Below are 26,892 nucleotides of genomic sequence, written 5' to 3'. Positions count from 1 at the left end.
CGCGCCTCCCGCCCGCCCGCGGACCCAATCAACAGCGCCGGCCTTCGACCCGGCGCCGAGCGCGAGCGGCCGCGCGCGCCTCCCCGCCCCTCCCGCCGCGTCCGCCGCAGCTGCCGCCCCCGCCCCGCCGCCCCCGGCCCGGCCCGGCCCGGCCCGGCCCCTGCAGCCGCGGGCGAAGTGGAGCCGGCGCCGCCGGGAAGACGCCGCCGCCGCCGACGCCTTCTGCTCTCCTCCTCTCCCTCCCCCCCGCGCCCCGGCCGGGTCCGTCAACATGGCGAGCGCCTCGTACCACATCTCCAACCTGCTGGAGAAAATGACATCCAGCGACAAGGACTTCAGGTGAGAGCCGCCGCCGCCGTCCTTCCGCGCCCTCCGCCGGCCCCGCGCCCGCGCTGCCCCTGCGGCCGCCTGCGCGCCTGCCCCGGGCCTGGTGCCGCGGCGGCCCGGGCGGGGGCAGGTGCCCGGCGGCGGGGCCGGAGCCGCGGGCCCGGGCTGTCCGCGCCGCCGCTGCGGGGCTGGGCGCGAATCTGCTGGTGCTGCCCCGGGAAGAAAGTTCCCGTGAGGGGATCCCCCCTCCTCGCTGCCCGTGAAGGACGGGGCGCGGCTGTGCGGGCACCGCCGCGGCCTCCGCGTTTCGTGGGCAGAGATCTCCAGCAGGCGGGAGAAGCCGAGCCGCCCCAGCTTTGCTGACTCGCGTGGGGACAGGCGAGGGTGGAGGTCTGAATTCCTGAGCTCGCAGATGCTCAGAAGCCGAAGGGAAGAAGCCCTGAGCAACCAGCTGTCGCTGACCCTGCCTCGAGCGGCAGAGGTCGGGTGAGGTGACCTCTCTCATCCCTTCCCAACTTCAAAAAATATGTATGGATCCTGCGATTCTACGACTGGAAGCAGGAAGGGGTGACCATTAGGGCAGACTCAAGACGGTGCAGTGGAGGGCCACGATGGTAAAGGGCCTGGAGCATCCCCCTTATGAGGAGAGACTGAGGGAGCTGGGTGTGTTTAGTCTAGAGAAGAGAGGGGACCTTATATAGTTCTTTCAATGTAGACCTGCATATAGTTCTTTCAAAGGTGGGTACCAGACGCTTTTCAGCAGTGCCCAGTGACAGGACTCAGAGGAATGGACATAAACTAAACTACAATAAGTTTCATCTCAACGTGAGGAAGAGCTTCGTTACACTGAGGGTGGCAGAGCACTGGAACAGGCTGCCCAGGGAGGTCATGGGCTCTCCCTTGCTGCAGACTTTCATACCCAACCTGGACATGTTCCTGTGTCACCTGCTCTGGGTTACCCTGTCTTTGCACACGGGTTGGACTGAATGATCTGCAGAGCTCCTTTCCAACTCAGACGATTCTGTGATCCTCAGCTCACATACTTCTGGATGCTGTGTCTTAAAGGCAGTGGGATTTTGTGCTCCTCATGTAGTTTGCTACTGCCCCTGTGCATCCAGAGAGAAATCCAGTTAAGTCTTGTGGGGAACTGGATTTAGTTTTGAGTTCAGGATCTGTCACAGGAGCACTATTTTTCATTGGAACATTTGCTTGCTTTGTAATAAATTAATAGCAGATGAAATGTAAAATTTCAGAAAATAGAATAATACAATTAAAAAACAGCAGAGATAATACATTTACACAGTACCTCTGGCAAAGCATTAGGTTAAAAAGAATTACATTGTTTTGGTATTGAGTGCAACCCAAAATTCAAGTTTGAAGGTCTATGAGAGTATGTCAATACAGATAGGGAAAAGGCATAAAATACACTTATTTTTTGTTGCTTTGCTGCAGCATCGCAGTGCTTAGTTTATTATTAAAGTCATCCAAACAAGTCTCAATGTATTAAAATCTAAAGGAAAACAGAGGTCCTGATATATAGATCTTTTGAATAATCTTGTTAGGTTTTGACAGAGTGTTTTAGCATGGGACACAAATTTGATATGGGATTTTTTGTGTCAATTTCTTTCAAATTTTAATAGCTTTATATTACCTGGAGATTTCAGAGTAGAAATTGTGTAAATAAAATACTGATTAAAAAGAGACAAACTAAAATTGCCCAATTTCTTTAAATTGTTCTGAAACTGGACTGAAACATTTTTTCCTCTAAATGTTACAAGATTTTTTACTGTTTTCATACTAATTTGTTTCTGTGATTAAGTAAAATTTCCATTTTGTACTTATGGGGAGGAGGATTTACAGTAAGTTCCAATGGATTTGTGATACTGATTTTTAGGAGGTAAAAACTTTCTGTATAGAAGGGCTAGGTTATACCTGTCCAATGCAATTGTAGCAAACACTTTTTTTCCTCTCAGCTGTGTGTAATTAAAACTTCTTGTGTAGTTCCTTTAGTAGAGCACACTTCAGAAATTCTGTTCTAGTAGCTTTGAACAATTTTGAAATTCTCAAATGTTAAACAAAAAATGTCTTAACATAGATTAAAATCTAATGTTACAAACCATAAAAAAGAGAGTGATGATAGACCTTTACCAACTGGCTGTTATGGAGTAACATTTTATGAAACTTTGTGTATTGTGTATTTGCATGATGGATAAAATAGTATTTAGTTTCAGTAATTATAAGTGCATTTGTTCTTTGATCACATCTGTTTGAATAAGGACAGTGTAGTTATCCTGTTGATACCAGACAGCAGAGTGTAAAACAACCATTCAAGTAAGCGGTCTGCTGTAAAAAGTAATCCTCATTTTTCTTGATAAACTGACCTGTCCCATGCAGAGCTGGAATATGTACTTCTTGGAAGATGTACATACTTGTGATTGTGTTGTCCACAAAGAAGTTTGGGCGTAAGTTCTAAAACGGGCAGTCAGGTAAGGTGGCAGTTTCCTGTCTGGCTGTGGGAGCAGGAGTGTCCTCCCTGCAGCAGGAGAATGAGTGCTCTGAGTGCAGGCTGGGAGCAGCTGCTGACATGCTGCCTGCTTTGCACCAGGTGAAGTTTGATGTGCAGGTAGGGTGAATTGTGACTAAAAGTCACACTAAAGCTACTTAAAACTACGTTTCTAAATACCAGCAGCTTTATACTAAAGCTGCCTGGTCTCCCCACCCCATTGTGGTGTTTGGGTTGGTTTGCAAGTTTCAGTGGAGAAGTCTACCAAAAGAACCCCGTTGTGGTTGCATGCAGAGGCTGCTGGTGCACCTCAGCAGGATGTGCATGCTGTGCTTACTTCAGGAACTGACAAGAGAGTGATGAGTGGACATGACCTTCTAAGGCTAGGAAATAGGAGCTATTGGCCAGAGTTTTTAAGAAAAGGAGGTAAATGCAGCAGTAAGTTGGAGACAGTTTTTGAGTGCTTTAGTACTTTGTGACTTCACGTATATGCTTAAATTAGGTCCTATCTGTTATCTTTACTTACCAAGTAGCCTTTTTCATTACTGTGCTTAAAAGCTGATGCTTTGCCTCCCCAGCCTGTTTTTGTGCACATCTGGTTCCTGTCAGACTGCAGGCTTGCTTCAGTGGGACTGTTGGAATGAGTGAAAAAGGGGTGAGGTCTTACCTTAGAAGCACCTTGAGACCATTAGACTGGAATTATTAAAAGACAGGACAAGTTGAGGTCCGTTATGTGAGGTTAGGCATCTGGCATTTGTGATGCTTATTAAGATTATGCAGAGTCTTGGCTTTTGTTTTCAGTAACAAGTAGTATCTGGCATGTCAAGCTGCAGAGATAACCTTCCAAGCATGACCTGAGCTGAAGTGATGTCTGCTGGAGGCTGATGTGCCTGAGGTCCACATGTCACCCGTAGCTGTTTAACTACAAACCCTTGTTTGCAGTTTTGAGTGGGGGTTGGTGTCAGTGCCGAGGCCCGTGGGATTTGTAATTGAGTAATACATCTGTATTGCTGCTTCTGAGAAGAGAGGGCACTTAGAAAAGAAAAATGGATTGTGAAACAGACTTCAGATTAAAAAGAAACAGAAGGCACAAAGGCAATATTTTTGGAAAGTAATTTTTCAGTATGTTCTTCTATTGGTAGATATTGACTGTTATTAAATAGTAAATTAATTGATATGAAGATGATTTTATTTGCTTAATCTCTCGAGAATTAATTTTGTTCTTCACTGTGGCACTCTATATTGAGGGCTGGATAAATGTGATCAGCCCTGTTTTCTGGCTGTAAACAAGCTAGTCTGTACAAGGCAAAAAAATGAAAACCACATGGAACATAAGCTTAACTTTTATTTCTCCCTTCATTAATTAAAGTTTGGCTTTTGTGAATTTTATGGGAGAATGTTTGAGAAACCATATTTTTCTTCTTGGTTAAAACTTGTTTTAAAATAAACTCAGAGCAGAGATCAGTTTTTTTTTAAACAGTTAAAAAAAGCTTGTTTTTTACAACATCAGCATAGCTTATGAAAGGACTACTTAAAATCTGTGAAAGTGTCAGTTCTTCTTTGTGGAGATCATGTGCAATATAATGTAAATGCTGCAAGTAAAATATGTTTTGTGGAGATCATGTGCAATATAATATAAATGCTGGAAGTAAAATATGTAGCTGTTCTCATAAGAGAAGGGTGATGACCTAGCTCAGTTATCATTTTCAAATAGTTTTTCTTCCTTTCTGTTTTATACATGCTACTTGCATCACAAAACAGACAACAGTAACTCAATGTTAAATGTGATTTGTTTGATAACAAATTATGGAAACTGAGAATTTTGAATCCTAAGCACTGTGAATAACCCATATCCCTTTAGCAATAATTATCTCACATCTTTTGTCAGGTTTATGGCTACTAATGACTTGATGACAGAACTTCAGAAAGATTCTATCAAGCTGGATGATGACAGTGAAAGAAAGGTGGTGAAGATGATTTTGAAATTATTGGAAGATAAAAATGGTGAGGTACAAAACTTAGCTGTCAAATGGTAGGTATTCTTTTTTTATGATGTAAAGAATTGTATAATGCACTTTTGAAAACTCAAATGACCACTGCTTCACAAAATAATTTTGAAATTTATGTCCCCAAAGGAGCCCTTATTCTTGTAGACTACCTGTCTTAATGGCTGTAATATGAAAAACTATATGTTGTTGACATTGGGGATTAATATTTGGGGTTTCAGGCACCAAATAGCACATGCAGTCCCTGCTGGAAGTGTTTGAGTGATGCACTTGCTCTTTGGTGCCAATTCTTGATTGCTAAATAGATAGAAAAAGCTTATAATTCAGTGGCAGTTGCCACATTGATACTTGATGGTGAGACCTTAGATGATGTGCAGGGGAAGAATTGTAGTATTAGAGTTGTTTCCAAGCAGACATGAAAACATGAAATGGTGAAGATGTGGCCTCGGTTATCAAAGTGGAACTCAGAATGCTCTGCTGATGGTTTTACAAGCTTTACAGGGACTGTAAATGTTTTATGGGATCAGGGTGCATTTACTTGCCTTTCAGAGACTTCTGTTGCTTCACTGCCCTCTCTTCCTCATTTTATTGAGCTTTACATGTGGTGTGACTTTTCCAGAGCACGCTTTGAAGAGGTGCTACATTTCTTATGGCTTTTTGTTCTTGGCCATTCTGATTTTTGTGTGCTTTAAAGTGGGCCTCTCTTAGGAGGCATATAGTGTTCCTGAGAATGTTTCTTGTTTGTGAGCTTAGGGGGTTTTTTTTAATACTCCATATACACTACTTATATTCCATGAGGTATGGATTGGAGTAAACTTGGAGCTTGAGAAGTTTCACATTGTGACTAGCCAAGTTTGGTTTAGCTTGTTATTTGTAGTTTAGCCCTGTCAGACTAGCAAAGCAGAAAAAGCATGTGTGTACCTCTGCTTATGTACTTAGAAGCAGTGTTTGCTTCAGCTTCTGAATTGTTGTAAGTGATGGTAACCAAAACCTTGCACAGACAAATGGGTGTTGGAATGTCAAGTTTCAAGCCAGATATTAGCAATTTTAGGTATATTAGCACTATAATTGTCACTGCTTTTTCCCTACTGTCACCAAGGATGCAGTGTTTTTAACATATGTCTTACTCCTTTTCATAAGAACACAAAATACCCTGTTTCTTTTTAATTCAAACTTCTGGAATATCTGTTCCTTATGTTTTCATGATTTTGAAACTGATTGCTTGTACTCAATCAGAAGAGCATATTGTTGTGAAACTTGGCTCAAGCTTAGAATTGACTTTGTGTGCAATAGCATTTTATGGAAAAGTTACATTTTAGCATACATTTCTAATGTAAATCCTAAAGTTGTCCTGAAGTTTAGATTTATGCACATAGAGACATATATCACCATCTTTAATGGCAGTGTTAGAATGTAGGGTCTAAAGTACAAGTAATGCTTACTAAAACGTTAAAGAAAAGTAATGCTTACTAAAACGTTAAAGACAGATTGCAAAGGGAAGAGAATGAGAAAAATAGATGACTTCCTGTGTGTGTACACATCCTGTTCTTATTAGTAGTTCTTCAGTTTTTAAATTTACTTTGATATATTGATAAAACTCTTGGATTTAACTAATATGACTGAATCTCTTTCAATTTTGGGGTGTTTTTGAGAATTCCAGATAATGTTAAGGAACAGTGTTACATTTACTTTAATGGGACAAGAAACATAATAGAAAAGTTTTCAGATGAATTATGATCATCTGTGTAGAAGGTGGACATGTGTACCTTCTGGATCATATCAAATTGTGTTTTTTTGGTTTTTGTTTGTGTCCCAATCACTTGCAGCAATGCTTTGAATACAAAAACACCACTCTTTTAGAGTATTCTCTTCTTAAAGCAGCTTGTAGTCAAAATACAGTTCATGACAGTTTTAAGCCTAATAGTACTGCTGCTTCCTGTTTGCTGTTCTTGTACTCCTCATTCTTTTTCTCACACTGCTCCTTCCCTGGTTTTGTGACAGTCTGGTTTAGGGACTTAGTTTTCTTCTGGCTTATTGCTTTCCTCCTGCAGTTTACCTGTTGATAGAAAAATTGGCGGGGTGAAGGATGGGAGAGGCTGAACACTACTAAGCTTTTTAGTTTAGGTTTTTTTAGTAGGTTTTTTAAGACAGTTCAAGCTGATCTGAAATCTTCATCTGCCACAACACTCCATGTAAGACTGATTCATTGGGAAGTTAATTTCAGCCAGCATATTTTTCTTGGCTTTTTAAATTTTAAATATTTTGTGCTCTTGTGTATTTCTGTTAAGGATTTCTTGGCACTTCCAGCTGAGGAAAGCATAAACTGTCTTTCAATCTCTCTTAATTTAAATGCGGTGTTAGCATTTAATAGCATAGAGACTGTTAGCAGTAACTTTTATCTGACCCTTGATGACCCATTAAAGTAGCAATTCCCTCTCATAGAAAGAGGATTTAAGACAGCCCAGTATTCTTTTCAATCTGCACTTCAGATAGATTTTTCCTTGAGGAAGGGAAAAAGGTGCTGGAGCTTGTTAGGGCAACTTTCTTTACAGGTGGATCAGTTGAAATGCTCTGAATAAAACTCTTGCATAAGAGTCACTCTTTGAAGATTTGATTCTTGAGGTCACTGAACCCAGCAGATTTGAAACAACTCAGAGCAACCATAAAGCAGTATTTATTTTTAGGTGAGTGTAGCAACAAGCGAGCAGTGTTCCTGGTTTTGCCTTATCCACTGCTCGCTTTCACGCTTGAGTAAGAGGAGCTCCATTGGTTTAAATGCTGATGAACTTTTTTCTTATTGTCTCTACAAAGCACACTGGTGATTTTGTTCTTGCTCCTTTCAATTACATTATGCTTGTTTGGGGCAGGATAAACCAGGTAAAAGCAAAGCAGAAGTCAGTTTTTGGGTTCATTGGTATTTGAGTAGCTACTTTGCAAAATAGTTGTCCAGTTAATTTCTGAATAAAAGTGAAAATGAATGAGCTGCATTAGTAGTCTTGAAGTAAAAGTTGGCCTGCTGTAGTCTTTGACCCTACAGAAGGGAACTGAGTTTTATTTGTTAAGCTTCTTACTGCAGGCAGTAGATGAAACCTGTGTCAGTAACGACAGGTTCTTTACCTTGTTTTTCTTAACTGCATGTAAAATATTAAATGTATTTTTGTTGTCTCCAATTTTTGAAGGAGGCATTTATGATTTTCCTGATAGTCATAGGCTGTTTTACCATCAGCCAGTGTGGAAAAGGCTATTCTTACAGCATATCCTTAGTTTATAGCTGTAAGTCTAGTCCAGCATGGCATCCTGTGCACCTTATGGCAGCAGTAGTTGCACTGCCTGTGGCTTGATTAAGATTATGTCCATGAGGTGTAGTCAAGCAGTGTGGTTTGTCTGAGCGTAGGTATTGTGTTGGTATCGCTTGTTCCTCATTGCTGATAATCTTTGTAATGCTCTGTTGGCCCAAATTGCACATTAATTGTTTCATGTGTTCAGTGTTGCAGCTTAAGGATGAGCTGTTTCTCATTTTGAACACTTTGATATTCTGCCATTTAAGCCTACAAATAGAAATTTTTATTGATTCACACTGTGAGATCTTTCCTGAAACCAGTAAGAAGTCAAACATACCTAAATCTATCTAGAGTGAAAAAAGAAGGTGGAATTTAAGTAAGCATTTCAGTACTTCCTCCTTGTGGTACTGCAGTTTCTCTGCATTTATCAGAGTGACTTCTCTGGGCAGTAGTTCAATGTAGGGAGCTCTCCCTGACGCTGAGAGTCTGAGTCATGAGTGTGAGCAGGATGATGCATGTATTGGCTGCTGTGTGGCTGATCCAGTTCAGCAGCTTTAAGCACTTTGTATGCTTTGGTAATACACTGCTGCACATCATGCTATACTAGTGATTTGAATAATGTGGGTTTTTTTAAAATTTGTGAATTTTAATTCTTCCTTGTAAATAAATGTGCTTATTCCATAGCTGTTAAAATATGCCAGTTGGAGATTATAATTGATTATGTGTTGGTGTTCAGCTTCCTAATAAGGAGCTATGCTATGAACACCTTTATTTCCAAATGTGTGTAACGTAAAGGAGCCAGTGTGTTGCTGTTTATTTCCATAGGCAGCTGAATTAACTTTTTACTTTAAGAGAACCTAGACACAAATTATTGGCTAGTAAAAGGGAAAAGATCAAAGATGACTTAAAACTATGCAAAATGACCTTCAAGTGTGTAAAATACATACTTAAGTGCAAAAGCTTTGTAGTCAGAACTGATTTGATACAAGAAGGTTATAGTTTACTTTCAATTTCTGATAAGATTGATTTGTAATCTCGGACTAATAATAAGGTCTATAAGTGATATTTACTGATTGTGAAGGCCAGAAAAGCTTGAGGTAATATTTTGTAAAATTTACTTCACAATTGTTATGTCTGATTTGCTGAACTAATAGGTTGAATAAATAGGACTGAAGATGCTGATTCAGGTAATATATGGCTTAATACTTCCCAGAAACTGTAATTTATAGTGTGTGTTAATATCATTCCAGTGGTTTGGTCATCTTTAAAACATTAGCAAAAAAGTGTTTCCCATTCTTAGCTGAGATGAATCTGATTGACTGGCCTTTACTGTGATTATTTTAATTACTCATAGGCTGCATTTTGAAAAACAAGCATATTTAAATCAAAAGAATTCAGTAGTCGTTCAACAGTTGAGGTTTAAAAAAAGGGGTTTTCCACCTTGTGTCTGTTGCCTGAAACACACAGGGAGTTTCATTTCTGTGGACTACTATGGAGTCATTGTACCTTAGGATTCTACAGGTTTCTGTTCGAGTTGATTTGTGCTTCTGTTGCTTGCAAAACAATTTACTATGCACCAAGAGTAGGTGCATGCAACAGTGCTGTGAGTAGCCACGGACTGACAGTGGTGTGTATGAAGAGAAACTCTATATATAGATGTGTCAGTGAATCACGGTGAAGGCAAAGCTTGACTGAAGAGTCAAATCAAGTTGTGAAGAAAGCTGTGAGCTTTTTCAGCAACTGGAGAAAATGTTTCGACTGCAGATGGGGATAGCTTGATGTATTTGTGTCTCAGATAATTATTGGTAATAGTTTGTGTTGGCAGATGTTTGTGTACAGATTTAGCAGTTTTTAAGTTGGAGGCAAAAAGTCTTTACCCATATTAGTGTTCAGAAATTATTTTAATCATTAGTAATTTAACATAATTGAAGCTGTAAAATGAGCAGATAAGATTGTGGATATGGTCCTCTAAACCCCTTCCAACTCTCAGGGATTTAGTGGCTGTAGAGATAGTTTAATAGAAGCTAAAGATTCCAGTGCAATGACCTTTCCCCAAGTTAAAGGGTAGTGTCAGGTTAGGGCATGAGGTCTGACTGCTTTTAAGGAAGGGATCTCTGTCAGAACTGTTCATTTCTGCAGGAGCTGCTGAAGCAATTGAGAAACCATCCATTACATCTTCATTTCTGTGCACTTAAAGGGCTTCTCTTTATGCATTTGATCAGATACCAATCCAGTTGAGTTCTCTTGAGATTATCTGTATGCTGTACTTTCTAAAAATGTATCCCCAAGGTTGTTCTTGTGTATTTATTTTAAGGTTATATGTAAATCTCCATTAAATACTCTCCAAATTGAATAAATTGCAATCTTTCTGAATTTGTGGCATTGGTGTGATCATGAAGCATCAGTTGCAGATGTCTGTGCACTAGTTTGACTAATCTCAAATTAGTTCCAAGTTCTGTGCATTAACAAAATGGAGTAAGTTGCAAGTGATGCTTCAGTGTCAGGTTTTGGCAAGGGTGTTTTGCCTTTGCTGCCTCTCCGCCCACCCTTGCCCTGCCCCCGCCCCCCACTTGTATTTTCAGCGGGTTTTACCACATGCGTGGGTAAGGGGAGAAAGACATCAAGCAGGTTATGGTTTGTGAAGGAAAGCATGGGAAGTGCGAGGTGTGATTGCCTTGGGAGTTGCAGATTCCTGGGTGTTAATCCAAGTGTTGTGCCTCAAGTGCCAGCACTGTTCTGAGTTCATGGGAGGTCAGGCTTTGTGAGCGAGGCCATTGAAAGAGGAGCTCCAGGTTTGCCTAACATGGTGACAAACCCCTCATGGCAAAACTCTGAACCTTACTCTGGTTCCTATTGTGCAGCTAGTGCTTGAGTGCAAGGACTTGTCCATGTCCTCCTCCTGTGTGCTCTTGCTTTCTGCCTTTTGCTTCTGATGGGCATTTTCTTATAAAAATTAGGTCTTGCCCCTGTGAATTCTTGGACGTGGAAAAAAGGGTAACAGCAACGGGGTACTTACAAGAGGTTTGGGGATGGAAGATGTGTTTGGATTTGTTTTACTGCATAGAGCCATGACTGAATCCAGATGTTGTATAGAATAAAGATGCAGTAACTAAGAATATTGTTTACTTGTTTGTGAATTATGCAGACACTGATGGTCAAGCATGTAAACTGATGGCTCTGGGTAGGTTAATTTTTGTTGTAAATCTTGTTGTGAACTGAGAAATAAAAAGGACTGTGGTTTTGAAAATGAAGCAGAACAGTCATACAAAATGAATTTCCAGCTCCAAATAAGAAACATGTACTAAACAAGTGTTTTGTTACTAGATTTATGGAGGCAAGTTATCAGTCCAACCAGATGAGGGTTTTCAGTTTTTAAAATTCTGCTTTGTGTTGCTACCAAAACCAAGCTGAAGTTTATGACTTGAATGCAAAATACTGAAATAATATTGTTGCCAATTTAATACCCTTCTCTTGTTTATACAGTCTGGGACCTCTGGTGAGTAAAGTGAAGGAGTATCAAGTGGAGACCATTGTAGATACCCTGTGTACAAACATGCTTTCAGATAAAGAACAGTTACGTGACATTTCAAGCATTGGTCTTAAAACTGTGATTGGAGAACTTCCCCCTGCTTCCAGTGGTAAGGCATTTTGTACTAAAGACTTTATGTAGTTGTATCATTTACTAATTCAAAAAAATTTAAAAACTGGAGATTTTAGGGAAGAGGTTTCAGCATTGGAAATAGTTTCAGTTAGGGTAAAAAAATGGCACAAATACCCTTTCAGTTTCTCCTTCTCTGACTATATTGCCAAATTTTACTAGTTTAAGAACATATTCTTTACTGAAGGATTGCATTAATGTGGAAAACAAGTTCAGAGAATATGAACTTCAGTATAACAAGTTGTAAAAGCTTCTATTTTAATAATTGCCTGTTGGAGCACATCTAGGCTGTAGTAATAGCTAAATCTCATCTTGGTCTTTGGTTGATAATAAGCTTTAAATTGATTACAACTCCTGTATTTTTCCTTAACCATCTGATTTCTTGTCTCACTTTCTAGGAATTCTTTTGGGAAGTACCTTGTGCTTCTGACAGTTGCCTGTTAAATTAGTGAATGTCTTACCTGCAGGTTTAAATGAAGGCAGTCTTTCCTCTAGAAGAGACACTAATGTTGATCAGCTCCTCAGTTAATAGCATTACTTTTTTACGCAAGTGCTTGTCTGATATCATAGAGTAGCATATGAATGAAACTAGAGAGTTATTAAACAGGCTTTGGAAACTACATTTTTAGAGACTGAGGTCTTGTGAATTTAAACACTCTCATTTTAATATCCTTTTGAAAATTGACATGTAAGTCTTGCTTCTATCAAGCAGCAGTGAGATGCATAAGCTTTATATAAATAACTAATTTTAAGTCAGTTGTTTTAAGCTTTTACTCTTGTGTTTGCCTACACAAAACAAAAGAAGTTTTTTGGGTGGAGGTAAAGCTCAAACAAAAATATAGGCAAGTCTTTCAATATAATTAACATTCCTAGTATAAAAATAAACAGCATGTTATTTCTTGCTCCCAACTCAAACACAGATTGTTCTCTTTTTCTTGGCCTCCATGGTAACACATTAGACTGTCCATTTGTTATGTTTTAATTTTAGTTGTAGTTAAGAATGAGCCATAATATATATAAACTAGATTTACCACAGGTTGGAATGGTATTAATTTCACATTAAAATTTGCAAAATGTGGCTTGAAGAATTTCATGCAGGTGAAGATGAGTACTAACCACTGGGCAGTCGTTACCATGATAGGAGTTCCTTCTCATAATTACTTGAAACAATATTAGACAATTAGAGGAAGGGGGAACTATGAAGTTGTTATGAAGACATTTTTACTTATATTTTAAAATACTTTGCATATAAATTTTCTCACCTTTCTCAAATGTTTCAGTAGTATTTCAGTCAGGTACTTAATTTTTAAGTAACTTCTTGTGCAAAATAATTTTATTTTGCTACTTTTGTGCTTTACCTTACCATATAGTATATACGTTCATTTTTACTTTTACTCCTTTCATATATTGCTCTAGACTTGTTGTGGCTTTCACTTTGCATCGCTTGCCCTTCCAAAAGCAGTGCTCTGTTGTGTGTACCTTCTGGGACGGGAATCCTTCCTGCTTAGTATGTTTGGACATAGATAGTTTTTCAGCTCTTATGCAGAGCATACATGACATTAGCAGAGTGGCTGTTCAAGCTTGTTTTGTTGGTTTGAAAAAGCTTCTTTATGTAGATTGGGTTGCTTTCCATAGTCACAAACATCATCTCTAGTATTAAAAGGTGTATTTTTAAATTATTATGGAAATGCTGAGGTTTTGTTGTACTTTCAGGTTCTGCATTAGCAGCTAATGTTTGCAAAAAGATCACAGGGCGTCTCACTAGTGCTATAGCCAAGCAGGAAGATGTGTCTGTTCAACTGGAGGCACTGGATATCATGGCTGATATGCTGAGCAGGTAAACATCTCTCTTCTAATATGCTGGTGAATGCTCATAAATACTGCTTAAATCTTGAACTTCAGTTTTCCAAATGTTAAAATTAAATTATTCAAAGTCATATGAAGTAATATGGTAGTGTTACATGTAGATGAAACTTAATCTAGAAAATAATAAGTGAATGTACTGAAGATAATTGGTCGATCAATTACTATTTAACTTTCTGAGAACTGTGGTTTTAAGCTTATTTTAATGTTTGTTGTTTTGAAGTTATGTTTTAAACTATTTCTTCTTTTAATAAGTTCTAAAACCTGAAATTTTAAACATTTGGTTGGAATGTTTGTGATGTTTGGGGAATTTTTGAAGGATTGTTTTACAGTATATGAACAAAGTTATCTAGATTCAATTGGTTTTGAGTTTGTGTTTTGTCTGTTTTAAGGCAAGGAGGACTGCTTGTTAACTTCCATCCTTCAATTCTGACCTGTCTGCTCCCCCAGCTGACCAGCCCAAGACTTGCTGTGAGGAAAAGAACCATCATTGCTCTTGGTCACCTGGTTATGAGTTGTGGCAATATGGTTTTTGTTGACCTCATTGAGCATCTGTTGACAGAACTGTCTAAAAATGATTCCATGTCAACAACTAGGACCTATATACAGTGTATTGCTGCTATCAGTAGGCAAGCAGGTCATAGAATAGGTAAGAAAAATATATAAATTATCTTTTACTTTGAAGTTTTTCTGTGAGAGTAATTACTTAGCTGGTTTTTTTATCTTACCAGGTGAATATCTTGAGAAAATAATTCCTTTGGTTGTAAAGTTTTGTAATGTAGATGATGATGAACTACGAGAGTACTGCATTCAAGCCTTTGAATCTTTTGTTAGGAGGTAAGTCATTCATGGGTACCTATTTCAGGCTTTCTTCAGATCTAGTAGTGTGTCATTTGGTTGTAAGCTGTCAAGAGACAGCCTCCTTCCTACAAATTACTTTTGCAAGCTTTGAGCTGGAACAGTTCCTATAGCTATCTTGTCACTCAGCTCTTAAGCAGTGTGTTAGGTGTGTACTCTACAAGCCTTCTACTGTGCCATGGCTACTTGTGCAAACAAGAGGTGGGAAGTACTCTGATAATATTGGTGTCCAGTGGTGCTGATAAAAAATTGGTATCCAAAGGCATATCTGAGTCCTTTGCAACCTTCCTGTCTAGCAGATCCTGTTACAAAGTGGCATTGCCCTTTCTGACCTTCCCTTTGAATTTCTGTAGTTCAGAGGGATGCCTTGATGGTGTCTTGGCTACTCTCTCCAAAGTACAGCTTTCAACACAAAATCTTTTAAGAATATTTTAGTACTTCAAAGTTATTTGACAGTGATTGTATTTTTATATTACTCAGGTGTCCTAAAGAAGTTTATCCTCATGTATCTACTATTATAAACATTTGTCTTAAGTATCTTACTTATGATCCTAATTACAATTATGATGATGAAGATGAAGATGAAAATGCTATGGATGCTGATGGCGGTGATGATGATGATCAAGGTATGTTCTCTTTTTGGTTTGGGGGAGAGAATGAGCTTTTGATCTTGCACCCATCTGGGAGAATTGGTGTAGATGGTAATACTCCTGAGTACCAGCATTTTAATTCAAATTTTGTACCTCTTTTAAACATGGCTAATGAACTCACTTCCTGGAATAAAAGTATAGGATGTTGGTACTGGAGATCAGTAATTCTGAGCGGGAACATAAAATACAAGACAAATATTTTAAAATACCTGAAAGGTGTAAAAAGCCAGAAGCATGTAGCATGATATAAATAAAGTGAGAACATCAGTTAATGAATTGAAAATACGTATACTGCATGGGAAAGGCTTCTCACTACTTTCCACTATAATGTGTTGGTACCTAATGCATAAAATCAGAATAGATTGAAAATGACTCAGTATTTTTCAGTAGAATTCATGTGTTTCAGATTGAAAGGCATAAGGTATTTTATTGTTAATATGGTGGCAAGCATTGCCAGATACAAGCTTTGTGAAAACTTGGACACACAAGTAATCTGAACTGAGGGCATAAAATTCTCATTACTTAAGGAAGGAGTGAGCTGTATAGCTGTTGCTTTAAGACCTGAAAAATCTATATTGCTTATTTTATGCTTTTTGTTATTTTTGGGGACAATGTATGGTTTGATTTACCTCTAGAAAGAAGCAGACAGAATAATTTGTTGAATCTTGATCAGCTAGTATTCACTGTTGCTTTGTTGTCATGAATAAAGAATATGCTTTAAATCAGTAGTCAGGCTGGAAGTATGATGGGGAGCTCCTTTTCCTATTTGCAGTTTAAATTAATATGCGTGGTGGGGTAGCATGAAAAAATTGGCTGAGAATTACAAGTTAGGCTGTTTAGAAGGCTTTTTGTATGTGTGGTTTTTAATGTAATTCTGAACCTATTTCTTCGTGTGTCTTATGCAAAGAACCCAACTTTTTAATTGTTTAAAAAGTGTGTTCTTTTTAATTGTTTAAAATAAAACTTGATGCTTTGCTTGTCTAGACTTGAACATATGCATAATTTATTTTTTCAAGGGAGTGATGATGAATATAGTGATGATGATGACATGAGCTGGAAAGTGAGACGTGCAGCTGCTAAATGTCTGGATGCTGTGGTTAGCACACGACACGAAATGCTTCCAGAATTCTACAAAACTGTATCTCCTGCTTTAATAGCCAGATTCAAAGAACGTGAAGAGAATGTTAAAGCAGATGTTTTTCATGCATATCTTTCTCTTTTAAAACAAACTCGACCTGTGCAAAGTTGGCTTTGTGATCCTGATGCAATGGAACAAGGAGAGACACCTTTGACAATGCTTCAGAGTCAGGTTATTTGTAAAGATTTTTGTTATCTTTGAGAAGGCATGGTAAAATTGCACCCAGTTCATAAGAATAGTTCATTCAGTGTGCTGTGTCCTGTAGTAGTAACATAGAGAGCAAGCTGGGTAAAGTGGCCCCAAAAAGTGCAGCAATCTTAGAAACTGACTGAAATTGACTTGTACAAGTGTGCTTATTTAATTTGTTTAGTCACCTGTAAAAGTTGCGTGTCCTATGTCATTTAGCCACATAGCCAAAGCAAAAGTTATTTCCTGCATTCTGTATCCAAACATAAGATCAAGATAAAACTTAATCTGCTGCAACATATTTTATTTGCAGCATAGAAAAGATAATGCTGGAAAACTTCATCTAAGTGAATTATTTAGGTGACTTTTCAACTGTTGCTCTCTACAGTTTTATTAATGCAGATCACCTTTCAAAGCTAAATAACTTTTTTTTTAAAAAGCAGTTATTTTGAATCTTCATTTCCCAGTGTTTCTACAACTTCTCTAGTTCTCTAGAGAAATCAGGGTATTAGGATGCACATATTTCTTTATATGCCCCCAGTGATCAATAATGAAAGAAATGCCAGCTATTGAATCACTTAACAGATGTGTGATGATTACAGGTTCCCAACATAGTTAAAGCCTTGCACAAACAGATGAAGGAGAAAAGTGTGAAGACTCGTCAGTGCTGCTTTAACATGCTGACTGAGCTAGTAAACGTGTTACCTGGAGCCCTAACACAGCATGTTCCTGTACTTGTACCAGGTATGAGAAACACAGCATGAACTTAAATACTTAGTAATAAATGGTATGAGAAGTTATGAAACATCAAAATATTGAAGTCCCGACTGTGTTTTTTGCAAAAGCTTTGAAGTGTGGCTTCTTTTGAAAGAAAATGGCAAAATAATCAGTTGTTATGTGTATCCATATAAATGTTTTAGTCATATATTTCCATTAATCTTGAAGAGAAGATTAAAGGTTTTTTCTTCTTTATAAAAAAAAGAAGTTAATTTGATTCTTAATTACAAAATCAAACTGCCTTCTTTTCCATCTGAACAGAGAAAAATATTTTCCATAGTTTAGCTTTTAAAACTTAAAATGTTGAAATTTGAAGTAATGGTGAAAAGTAAGGTTGAAAATGTTAAAGGTTCAGAGTTTCTTTGTAATTAAAAAAATACGTCATAAACCATTGAATGACCCATGTCATTTGAGGGAGGTAGCTTAAAAGCTAATTGGTTGAATAACGTAATTAAAGGGGCCTGGAAGCATTCAGAAACATGGGGAACCAGAAGGTGTAAATTCAGTATAGCTGCCTTCCTTTGGAAATTTTAAAGTGTTCTAGCAGACACTATAAATACCTGCCCTAAAAATACATTTTTTGGTTTCTTCCAGGAATAATCTTTTCACTGAATGACAAATCAAGTTCTTCTAATCTGAAGATAGATGCTTTGTCCTGTTTGTATGTGATCCTCTGCAATCATTCTCCCCAAGTCTTTCATCCTCATGTTCAAGCATTGGTACCTCCAGTTGTAGCTTGTGTTGGTGACCCGTTTTACAAGATAACATCAGAGGCACTTCTGGTTACCCAACAACTTGTAAAGGTTATTCGTCCTTTAGACCAGCCTACTTCCTTTGATGCTACTCCTTACATCAAAGATTTGTTTACTTGTACAATCAAAAGATTAAAGGCTGCTGACATTGATCAGGAGGTGAAAGAAAGGGCAATATCTTGCATGGGTCAAATAATTTGTAGCCTTGGTGACAGTCTAGGCACAGACCTGCCTAGTACACTTCAGATCTTTCTAGAGAGACTGAAGAATGAGATCACTCGGTTAACTACTGTGAAGGCAATGACATTGATTGCTGGTTCTCCTTTGAAGATAGATTTGAGACCAATCCTTGGGGAAGGAGTTCCTATTCTTGCTTCTTTTCTGAGAAAGAACCAGCGAGCTTTGAAGCTGGGCACTCTTTCTGCGCTAGATATTTTAATTAAGAATTACAGTGACAGCTTGACAGCTGCCATGATTGATGCAGTCCTGGATGAGCTTCCACCTCTGATTAGCGAAAGTGACATGCACGTATCACAGATGGCCATCAGTTTTCTGACAACGCTGGCTAAAGTATATCCTTCCTCCCTGTCAAAGATTAGTGGCTCCATTCTCAATGAACTTATTGGGCTGGTAAGATCACCCCTACTTCAGGGTGGAGCACTTAGTGCCATGCTAGAATTTTTCCAGGCTTTGGTTGTGACTGGTACAAACAATTTAGGCTATATGGATTTACTGCGCATGTTAACGGGTCCAGTGTACTCCCAGAGCACAGCACTTACTCACAAGCAGTCTTACTATTCCATTGCCAAATGTGTCGCTGCCCTCACTCGAGCCTGCCCTAAGGAAGGACCGGCTGTCGTAGGTCAGTTCATTCAAGACGTTAAGAACTCGAGGTCCACAGATTCCATTCGTCTTTTGGCTTTGCTTTCTCTCGGGGAAGTTGGGCATCACATTGACTTAAGTGGACAAATCGAGCTGAAGTCTGTTATACTGGAAGCATTCTCTTCTCCTAGTGAAGAAGTCAAGTCAGCGGCATCATACGCCTTAGGCAGTATTAGTGTTGGCAATCTTCCTGAGTATCTGCCATTTGTCCTACAAGAAATAACCAGTCAGCCTAAGAGGCAATACCTTCTTCTGCATTCCTTGAAAGAAATAATTAGCTCTGCGTCAGTGATTGGTCTCAAACCATATGTTGAGAACATCTGGGCCTTACTCCTGAAACACTGTGAATGTGCAGAAGAGGGTACGAGGAATGTTGTTGCTGAATGCTTGGGCAAGCTTACGTTGATAGACCCAGAGACTCTGCTTCCACGACTCAAGGGATACTTGGCATCAGGTGAGGAGTAGTAATGCATGTATGTGTTGGAGCAGATGGCTTTATGATACCTGTTAAAAACGGATCTAGTTTTTCAAATTACTTGCTTAAATGTTGTGTCTTGAAGTTTTACTCCGTTCCCCCAACAATAGAAGGTTAAGGTTTTTTGTGTTTACTAGAAGTTGTTAGTCATGCACAACAAAAATGACTTGTGTTCTGCTTTCAGACGTTATATTTCTGTTAACAGTGGTATGTTTTATGTTTAAGACACAGCTGTAAACTTGAAGGAGAAGGAGAATGGTTGACTAAGGGACAAATTAACAAACCAGTTGCAACATTTTGACCTTTTCATGTCAGCTATTATATTCCTAATTTTTAGATAAGGATTCTGAAATTCTTAAGAATTAGGAAAGATTTTTGTGCATAATGAATCAGTCTCATATCAAGAACTGTATTCACGTTTTTTCTTCATGTGCTTCTGCTGTAAGGGGGAGAATTTTTTTGTAGGCCGATGTGTGATCATAAATAATCTGTTTTAATAGGCTTATTGCTCACATTTTCTATAGGAGATAACATTACATGGTTATTACAATGTTATGGTATTTTTCCCCTGTTTAAAATATTCTTTCTGTAGATTTATTTGAATTATATGTTGCATTGCTAGCAATAAATAGCATTTCTTGTTTGCTGTTCTTAAGAGTATTAGAAGTCTAAGAGGAATGAGTGGTATTGAGCATGATTTAGATTCTGTTGTTGTGTTTTAATCTTTCATGTTCACACTTTTGTTTCATATTAGGGTCCTCATATGCTCGAAGTTCAGTGGTTACTGCTGTTAAGTTCACTATTTCTGATCATCCTCAACCCATAGACCCACTCTTGAAGAACTGCATAGGTAAGTACTCCACTTATCCTGACAGCTTCTATGTTTTCAGGCAAGAGAATTATATTTAAATTTTCTTTTTGTGTTACCAGAAATAAGTATTTTGAAGATACTAGAATTAGCTGTTAATGATAACTGTTGGAAGAGTTACAAGATGTTTCCATAGTAGCCAATTATTTCTATTAACACTAATTTATTTAAATTCTGAGCAGTAAAAATTATGTCATTAAAAATTCTATGTATTGACTTTGTGATGGGCAAAACAAGAAGCTAATGTTTTTAGCAGGATGAGATCCAAAAGCTTTCCATGTTTTTGCCAAATCATATCAGTTTGATTTAATAAGATGTACTATATTTACCAAGAAATGTGGTCTTGGAAATATTTGACATTCAGCCACTTAGGACATGTATGCTTGTGTGAATTATTCTGAGTATTACCAGGTTTTGAATTGTAAATATAGGTTGTTATGATTCTGTAGTGCTTGTAGTCTGAAAGCATTTGGAATTGTGTGTATTTTTATACAGGAGTAAGGTAATCAGAGCTTTCAGTGCAACATCAGTATGACAAAGACTTTTGCAATGCTGTGGCTTTTTTATTTTTGCATTTGTATAACAAAGTATTGTAGATTTTTTTAAAGATGTTATGAATGTTCTATGCTTGTTTAATTACAGGTGTAAAGATCTGTAAAAACATGATCTATGCTTCTTAACCTAATAGGAGAGAAAGATTTAAAGCATAAAGTTTTGTAAAGGGCAAGGTTTTTATTTATAGGGAAATGAAGTGAGTTTACTGTGTGTTATTTTCATCGCTAAGCTTTTTTGTTTTCTAAGTAATATATTCAAGAATTATGTTTGTAGGTTTTTCCCCTTCGCCTTGCCCCTTTGGTTTCTGGAAATATTTATTGATTATTCAGTCAAAAAGCTATCAGAATCTAGTACTTTAAAAATCTCAGTCATTTTGAGTTTTGTTACCCAGCTTTTTGGTGGGGGTTAGAGTCACTTTGTTTGAGGATATATTCTTGCAGCCATTTATTTTTAATACAGCTGTGTTAGAAAAGTATAGAAGAAACTAATTTAAAAATGCCCAAAGGTAGGGAGGCATGGGAGAGGTGGTGCTACATTAATATATACTGAGTAGGCCAATTTTATAATAATTTAGGCATTCTCAGTATATGCCAGTTTGAGGGTTAAAAAATCAGTTACGTTTGTAGTTTCCTTGAGAGGTGTTCTGGAACTCCTGAACTGCAGAAAATGAAATTGGTTTTCCAGTGCATATTTTGAGAGAATTTTAATAAATGGAAAAAATGAAAGGTTAAATGTAATTTTCATTAATTTATATGAAAAGAAAGTTTATAAGTCATTGTGATGGCAGTTTATTTTGTTGGTGTTTCATTATATGAAGTACTATATAACCATTATATTAATAGCTTTGATATGATGATAATTAATCCTTTATTTGTGTAATCATGCTGAAATAGCAGGTGTCTGTTACATTAAAATAACTCCTGCACTAAGTATGTCTTTTTCTAAGTTTAAAACTAAGCAAAAATATTTTAAAAGTGGCAAATGTGAAAGATCCTCATAGGTTGCTTTCTTTCTGTATGTGATTGCAGGTGATTTTCTGAAAACTCTGGAGGACCCAGATCTCAATGTCAGGAGAGTAGCTCTAGTGACTTTTAATTCAGCTGCCCACAATAAACCATCTTTGATAAGGGACCTCTTAGATACTGTGCTTCCTCATCTTTACAATGAAACTAAAGTCAGAAAGGAATTAATCAGAGAGGTAAGATAACTGAGAAAAACAATGCTAAATATGTAAGTAGGTGATTTTTTAAAAGTGTATTACTTAACTTTTTTTTTTTATTCACTGACAGGTGGAAATGGGACCATTTAAGCACACAGTTGATGATGGGTTGGACATAAGGAAAGCAGCTTTTGAGTGCATGTATACTCTATTGGATAGCTGTTTGGATAGACTAGATATATTTGAATTCTTAAACCATGTTGAAGATGGCCTGAAGGATCACTATGATATTAAGGTTAGCTGTCATTTTTCTCTCTGAAAGCAGTGACTGTCAAAATATTTCAAATAATTAATAGACTGAAATGGTGAAAATATTACTTCATATGCTTAAGTACTTCACTACATTTGCCATTTTAATTAAAGTGTGACTGTTCAAAAGGTTACACAGCATGGTGAGAGATATATCTCCATGTATGTGCCAGGCATAACTGTTGTTGAATTGGATTTTTCCTCACCCCAGATGCTGACCTTTTTAATGCTGGTGAGACTGTCTACCCTTTGTCCGAGCGCGGTGCTGCAGAGGTTGGACAGGCTCGTTGAACCTCTGCGTGCTACGTGTACAACTAAGGTATTTCAGCTTATTTAAATGCATTGGTTTGTGTTTTCTTATAGAAATATAAATGAACTTGTGTTAAAAGAATACCTTTGTACTGCTGCAGCGTTTCCTGAGTTACGGTTGATAAGCTGCAGTAGAGAGGATAATTAGTTTAGAAATGAATGGATCTCTTTTACAAGTGTTAAATGTATTTAAATTACAGATGGAGAGAGATCTGTAAGCTTCTTTTAAAAAATCCTCTGTTTCTTTGATGCATTTTCTTTTGTTACTTAACAATTCAGCTGCCACTTGGGCAACTTGTAAATCTGAAACTGGAATACTGAGAGTTTATCTCACTTCCGATGATGATGTTGTTTCAGACAAGCATTTGGCCGATAAAGGCAGTGTAAAGTAGTGTTTGTTTTGTTAGACTTTTTGTCAAGACTTCTGCTAGAGATTTTGTCAGTTACCCCACCTCTTCTTCATTTATATTAGAGGATTATTGGATCTTTGTAGTTAGTCTCCTTCCATTCCTGCTTGGTCTTGATTCACCTGCATGCTCTGACAGTCATTTATTGCCTGATTTACCTTGCTTTTCCATTACTCTAGTCTGCTTTATTTCACATAATGAAAATTGACTGCCTTTAATTATAATTTATGTTTGTAGCACTGAAATATCTTAGAGAATAACAACAGAAGGTTAAGCAGTTATTCTAATGAAAGTCAGCTTTTTTAAAAAGTTCTGTCCTCTGGAAGCTGGGAGTACTCTGATAATAGCAGTTTAAAGTCATTTACTGACCTTACTAGCTTAAAGGCTGGCTGCTATAGTTTCTTTGATTTGTGGTTGGCTTGGCAGCTTACAACTTTTTTTCTGCTTACCTTGCCGTGTCAGAGCTTCAGTCTATTTGTAAACTGCTGGTAAAAATTCTGCTAAAAAAATTTTGGGGGTATTTTTGTTTGGTTGTTTTTTTTAAGAGCATAGATAATTTTGACAGTAAATATGTTTTTTGTAAGGTACATTTTTTAAGATTGTATAGAGGGAGGGTTGAGTAAAGTTTCAAACATATTTTCCTTTTTTCTGTAGGTAAAGGCAAACTCAGTGAAACAGGAGTTTGAAAAGCAAGATGAACTAAAACGATCTGCTATGAGAGCTGTAGCAGCACTTCTAACCATTCCAGAAGCAGAGAAGAGTCCATTAATGAGTGAATTTCAGTCACAGATAAGCTCTAACCCTGAGCTGGCAGCCATCTTTGAAAGTATCCAAAAAGATTCATCATCCACTAACTTGGAATCAATGGACACTAGTTAGATGTTTGTCTAATGGGGACCATTATGTTGAACCATATGATGCACTGAATTGACAGGTTATGAGTAAGAAACAGAAAAAGTATCTAATCTACACATTGTTCCACTTTATTTACCTTTATGGAGACAGTTGGCTTTTCCCATAATTGCTTTTCTAGCATTTATTCCAGAAATGTATTTCCATAGTCCAGAGTTTAACCACTCTTGTTTTAGTGGATTTGGCCACATTTGGGAATTAAAAAGTTGACTCGTGGTGTATGGAAATAAATTCCAACATCCATTTGCCCTGTAATGTTTAGGATTAAAATGTCGAAATTTTGTGACCATGATTTTTTTTTCTTTTAGTCATTTTTTCTACTTGTAAACAATATGGGGGGAGGTGGGAATCAAGTGTCCAGGTGCACCATTTTTTTTGTATAACTTTTTATTCTTTTTTGTTTCAGCTTCATAAATTGGTTTGGCTGGCAGATGAATTATGTGTAAGATTTATTATATTAAAAAGAGAGTTTGGGCACAGTTCAAAAAGAGCAGACATAAATGTCATTTTTACAGATGTGGGGATTAGAAAACCAGTATCCCTGTTGTGCACACTAATTTTGCATGAGCAAGTTTACAAATATATATTGTCTGTAAAACAGCATGTGCAGTTTATTCGTAATGCAAGTTAAAACAAGTTCTACTGTATCAGTGCAGTTTTCAGGTATTTTGACATACAGGCCATTCAGACAGGAAGGGATGAATGAAGGTTTGTTGTCTTAACCTGGCTTTTTAAAATGCCAGTAATATGACCTTGCAGATAGTCTTACAGTAAACATGACAGTTTCTGCAGTTTTCATGGGTTTTCATTCCCAACGACTGAATCCACTGGAATTAAGGTGGACAAACCATGAGATTGGAAGGAAACAAGATGAAGGTAAAATGAGCAGAGACAACAAGAGCTGCTCAGTGGTTCCCGAACTTGGCATTCAACTTTGCTTTTATTATAAAAGTGTGAAGGAAGTTTCTTCAGTGGATTCTATCTCCTATTCTTCATCTGACAGCTTTTGTTAAGGCACTAATATATGGTGTTACCTAGACAAGTGTTGCCAGACCATCATTTTGTTCTGGCACGTGGCACCACCAGTAGGCTGCAATGCTGCAAGTGCCATACAGTATTCTGGTGAGACAGGAAACAGGGAATGGCCAAAGGGCTGGAGAGAGATAGAGAGCAAACAGAAGAAAACATTCCTCTGTGGATACAATGGGGTAATTTAGAAATGAACCATAACTGGAGAGCTGGCAGTCCCACAGTGAACTGGATTTGGGAATTTAATAATAAAATGATCAGGGACCACTGCCTCATTACTTGTTTTATGCAACTGCTTAGTTGTCTTTTTTTCCCAAAGTCAGATATGAATTTGAATTTTTTTAGTTAACTGGTCTTTTTTAGCTAGTTTGATATTTTGGAAACCTGTTATGTGGGTACGTGGCATAAGCTGCTACGGGACTGAAAATGCATTCATTTTTATGACCTCAGAGACAGTTTCCTGTGAGCATTGGGGCTTGGGGGCAGATCTTCACCTTACATGCTTGCAGCTTGGGAAAAGCTAAGGAGATATTGGTACATTTTACCTTAATAGAAGGACCTGAACAAAGAAGTCTATGAACTCATTCAATAGTAACAATTCTAATGCTGTAGAAATTTTTGAAAATGTAGCTTTCTCTGTTTCCAAAGTCTTCATACTAATGTAACAATTGTCTTCTAGAAGTAGAAATAAATGAGATTAAACATACCAACATATCTAAATGTCATGAAAAGGAGTGGGATGACTAGAGAGAAACCATACAGTAGAAAAATCACTGTGAATTAGGTATATGCTATCTTACTGTATAAATCATCTACTTCAATTGCAGCAATATACAGGCCTCCTAATTAAGAATCGGTTGTACTAATTAGTTGTCAGACTAATCTTTGAACTTTTTGTGTTAAGTTTTCAAAGTATATTAAAATGTTTTATAGATCTAAAGTTAGATGTGAGAATGGTATGATAAACATGAACCATGAGGCTAAAACAGGAAAAGGGAGTAGGTGACAATGGTAAGTGAACAGAATATTTGTCGTTGAGAGATCTGTGTGTGCTTCTGCACTACCATAACAAACAGCTGATGTGGTGGAGGCAGATCATCTTCACTTTGCTTTACAGTACTTTACAGTGGAGCAAGCCTAAAGACAGAAGGGAAGCTTGAGCTCTATTACCTTGTGAATGCTTTCTTGCAGAAGAGTAATCTTCACTTTGACCACTGACAAAGCAGGTGGAAACATAAGAACTAAGTCTTCTCTGTAAATTGCAGAAATTCTGAGAGTGGTTGTCTCCACATAGCAGTTATTTTGGTCATGTGGGAAGACTATCTCATAAAGATTGTAACTGCACCATAATTACTGAGATAATTTATCCATGTTACAAAATCTAACTACGTTAGATGTTGAAATTCCACTCAGTTTCACTGGATCACTAGATTGAAAGTTTTCTTTGGTTTTCCCTCTGTATATCCAAGTACTTGTATAAATCTGGTGTGTTTATGCTTTTAGATCAATTACGTTCATGTAATTCTCTTAAGGAAGATGTCAGAAATACCTGTAGCTGTTTTTTAAATGCTGAGTATTTGAAACTGAAATAGGAAATTTCTCTCACTAAAACACAAACCAGCATTCTCAAAGGCTACTCTTAGGATGTTTGGTAAAATCAGAACTTTCTCTAGTATTTTTTGTCGCTTTGCACACAGACAGTTGAGGCACATTAACAAGCTTGTGCATAATATATAAATGGTTGGCCAGTCCTCACATTGTAGATTCTTGGGTTAAAATATTTTTATATCTCAAAAATGCGTCACGCTCTGTTTTTCAGTGAAAGAACTCGCCATCCTTACAAGAGTTTTTTTCTAAAATTAGAAATTGAAACCTACAAATACTTCGAAAATGCTGCACTTCAATCATGTAAATTTATTTTTTATATAATTTTCTTTCCAAGCATGGCATCTAATACAGCAGTTGACAAAATAAAGAGAGCTGTACTA

At 37.7% G+C, this 26,892-nt stretch overlaps 1 protein-coding gene across 1 annotated transcript; it reads left to right on the top strand.

Annotated features, from left to right (window-relative positions):
- On the top strand, nucleotides 1–26,892 carry CAND1 (cullin associated and neddylation dissociated 1). Its single transcript, XM_005480573.4, has 15 exons — nucleotides 1–339; nucleotides 4,719–4,862; nucleotides 11,601–11,755; nucleotides 13,489–13,612; nucleotides 14,031–14,287; nucleotides 14,370–14,475; nucleotides 14,977–15,122; nucleotides 16,163–16,455; nucleotides 17,073–17,214; nucleotides 17,842–19,335; nucleotides 20,111–20,206; nucleotides 21,808–21,977; nucleotides 22,069–22,233; nucleotides 22,459–22,566; nucleotides 23,618–26,892. Exons 1-15 carry the CDS (start codon nucleotides 272–274, stop codon nucleotides 23,840–23,842), a joined length of 3,693 nt encoding a protein of 1,230 aa, XP_005480630.1. The 5' UTR covers nucleotides 1–271; the 3' UTR covers nucleotides 23,843–26,892.

Source organism: Zonotrichia albicollis, chromosome 4, assembly GCF_047830755.1.
Source record: "Zonotrichia albicollis isolate bZonAlb1 chromosome 4, bZonAlb1.hap1, whole genome shotgun sequence".
NCBI classification, from domain to species: Eukaryota; Metazoa; Chordata; class Aves; order Passeriformes; family Passerellidae; genus Zonotrichia; species Zonotrichia albicollis.
This window is presented reverse-complemented; position numbering and strand designations above follow the sequence as displayed.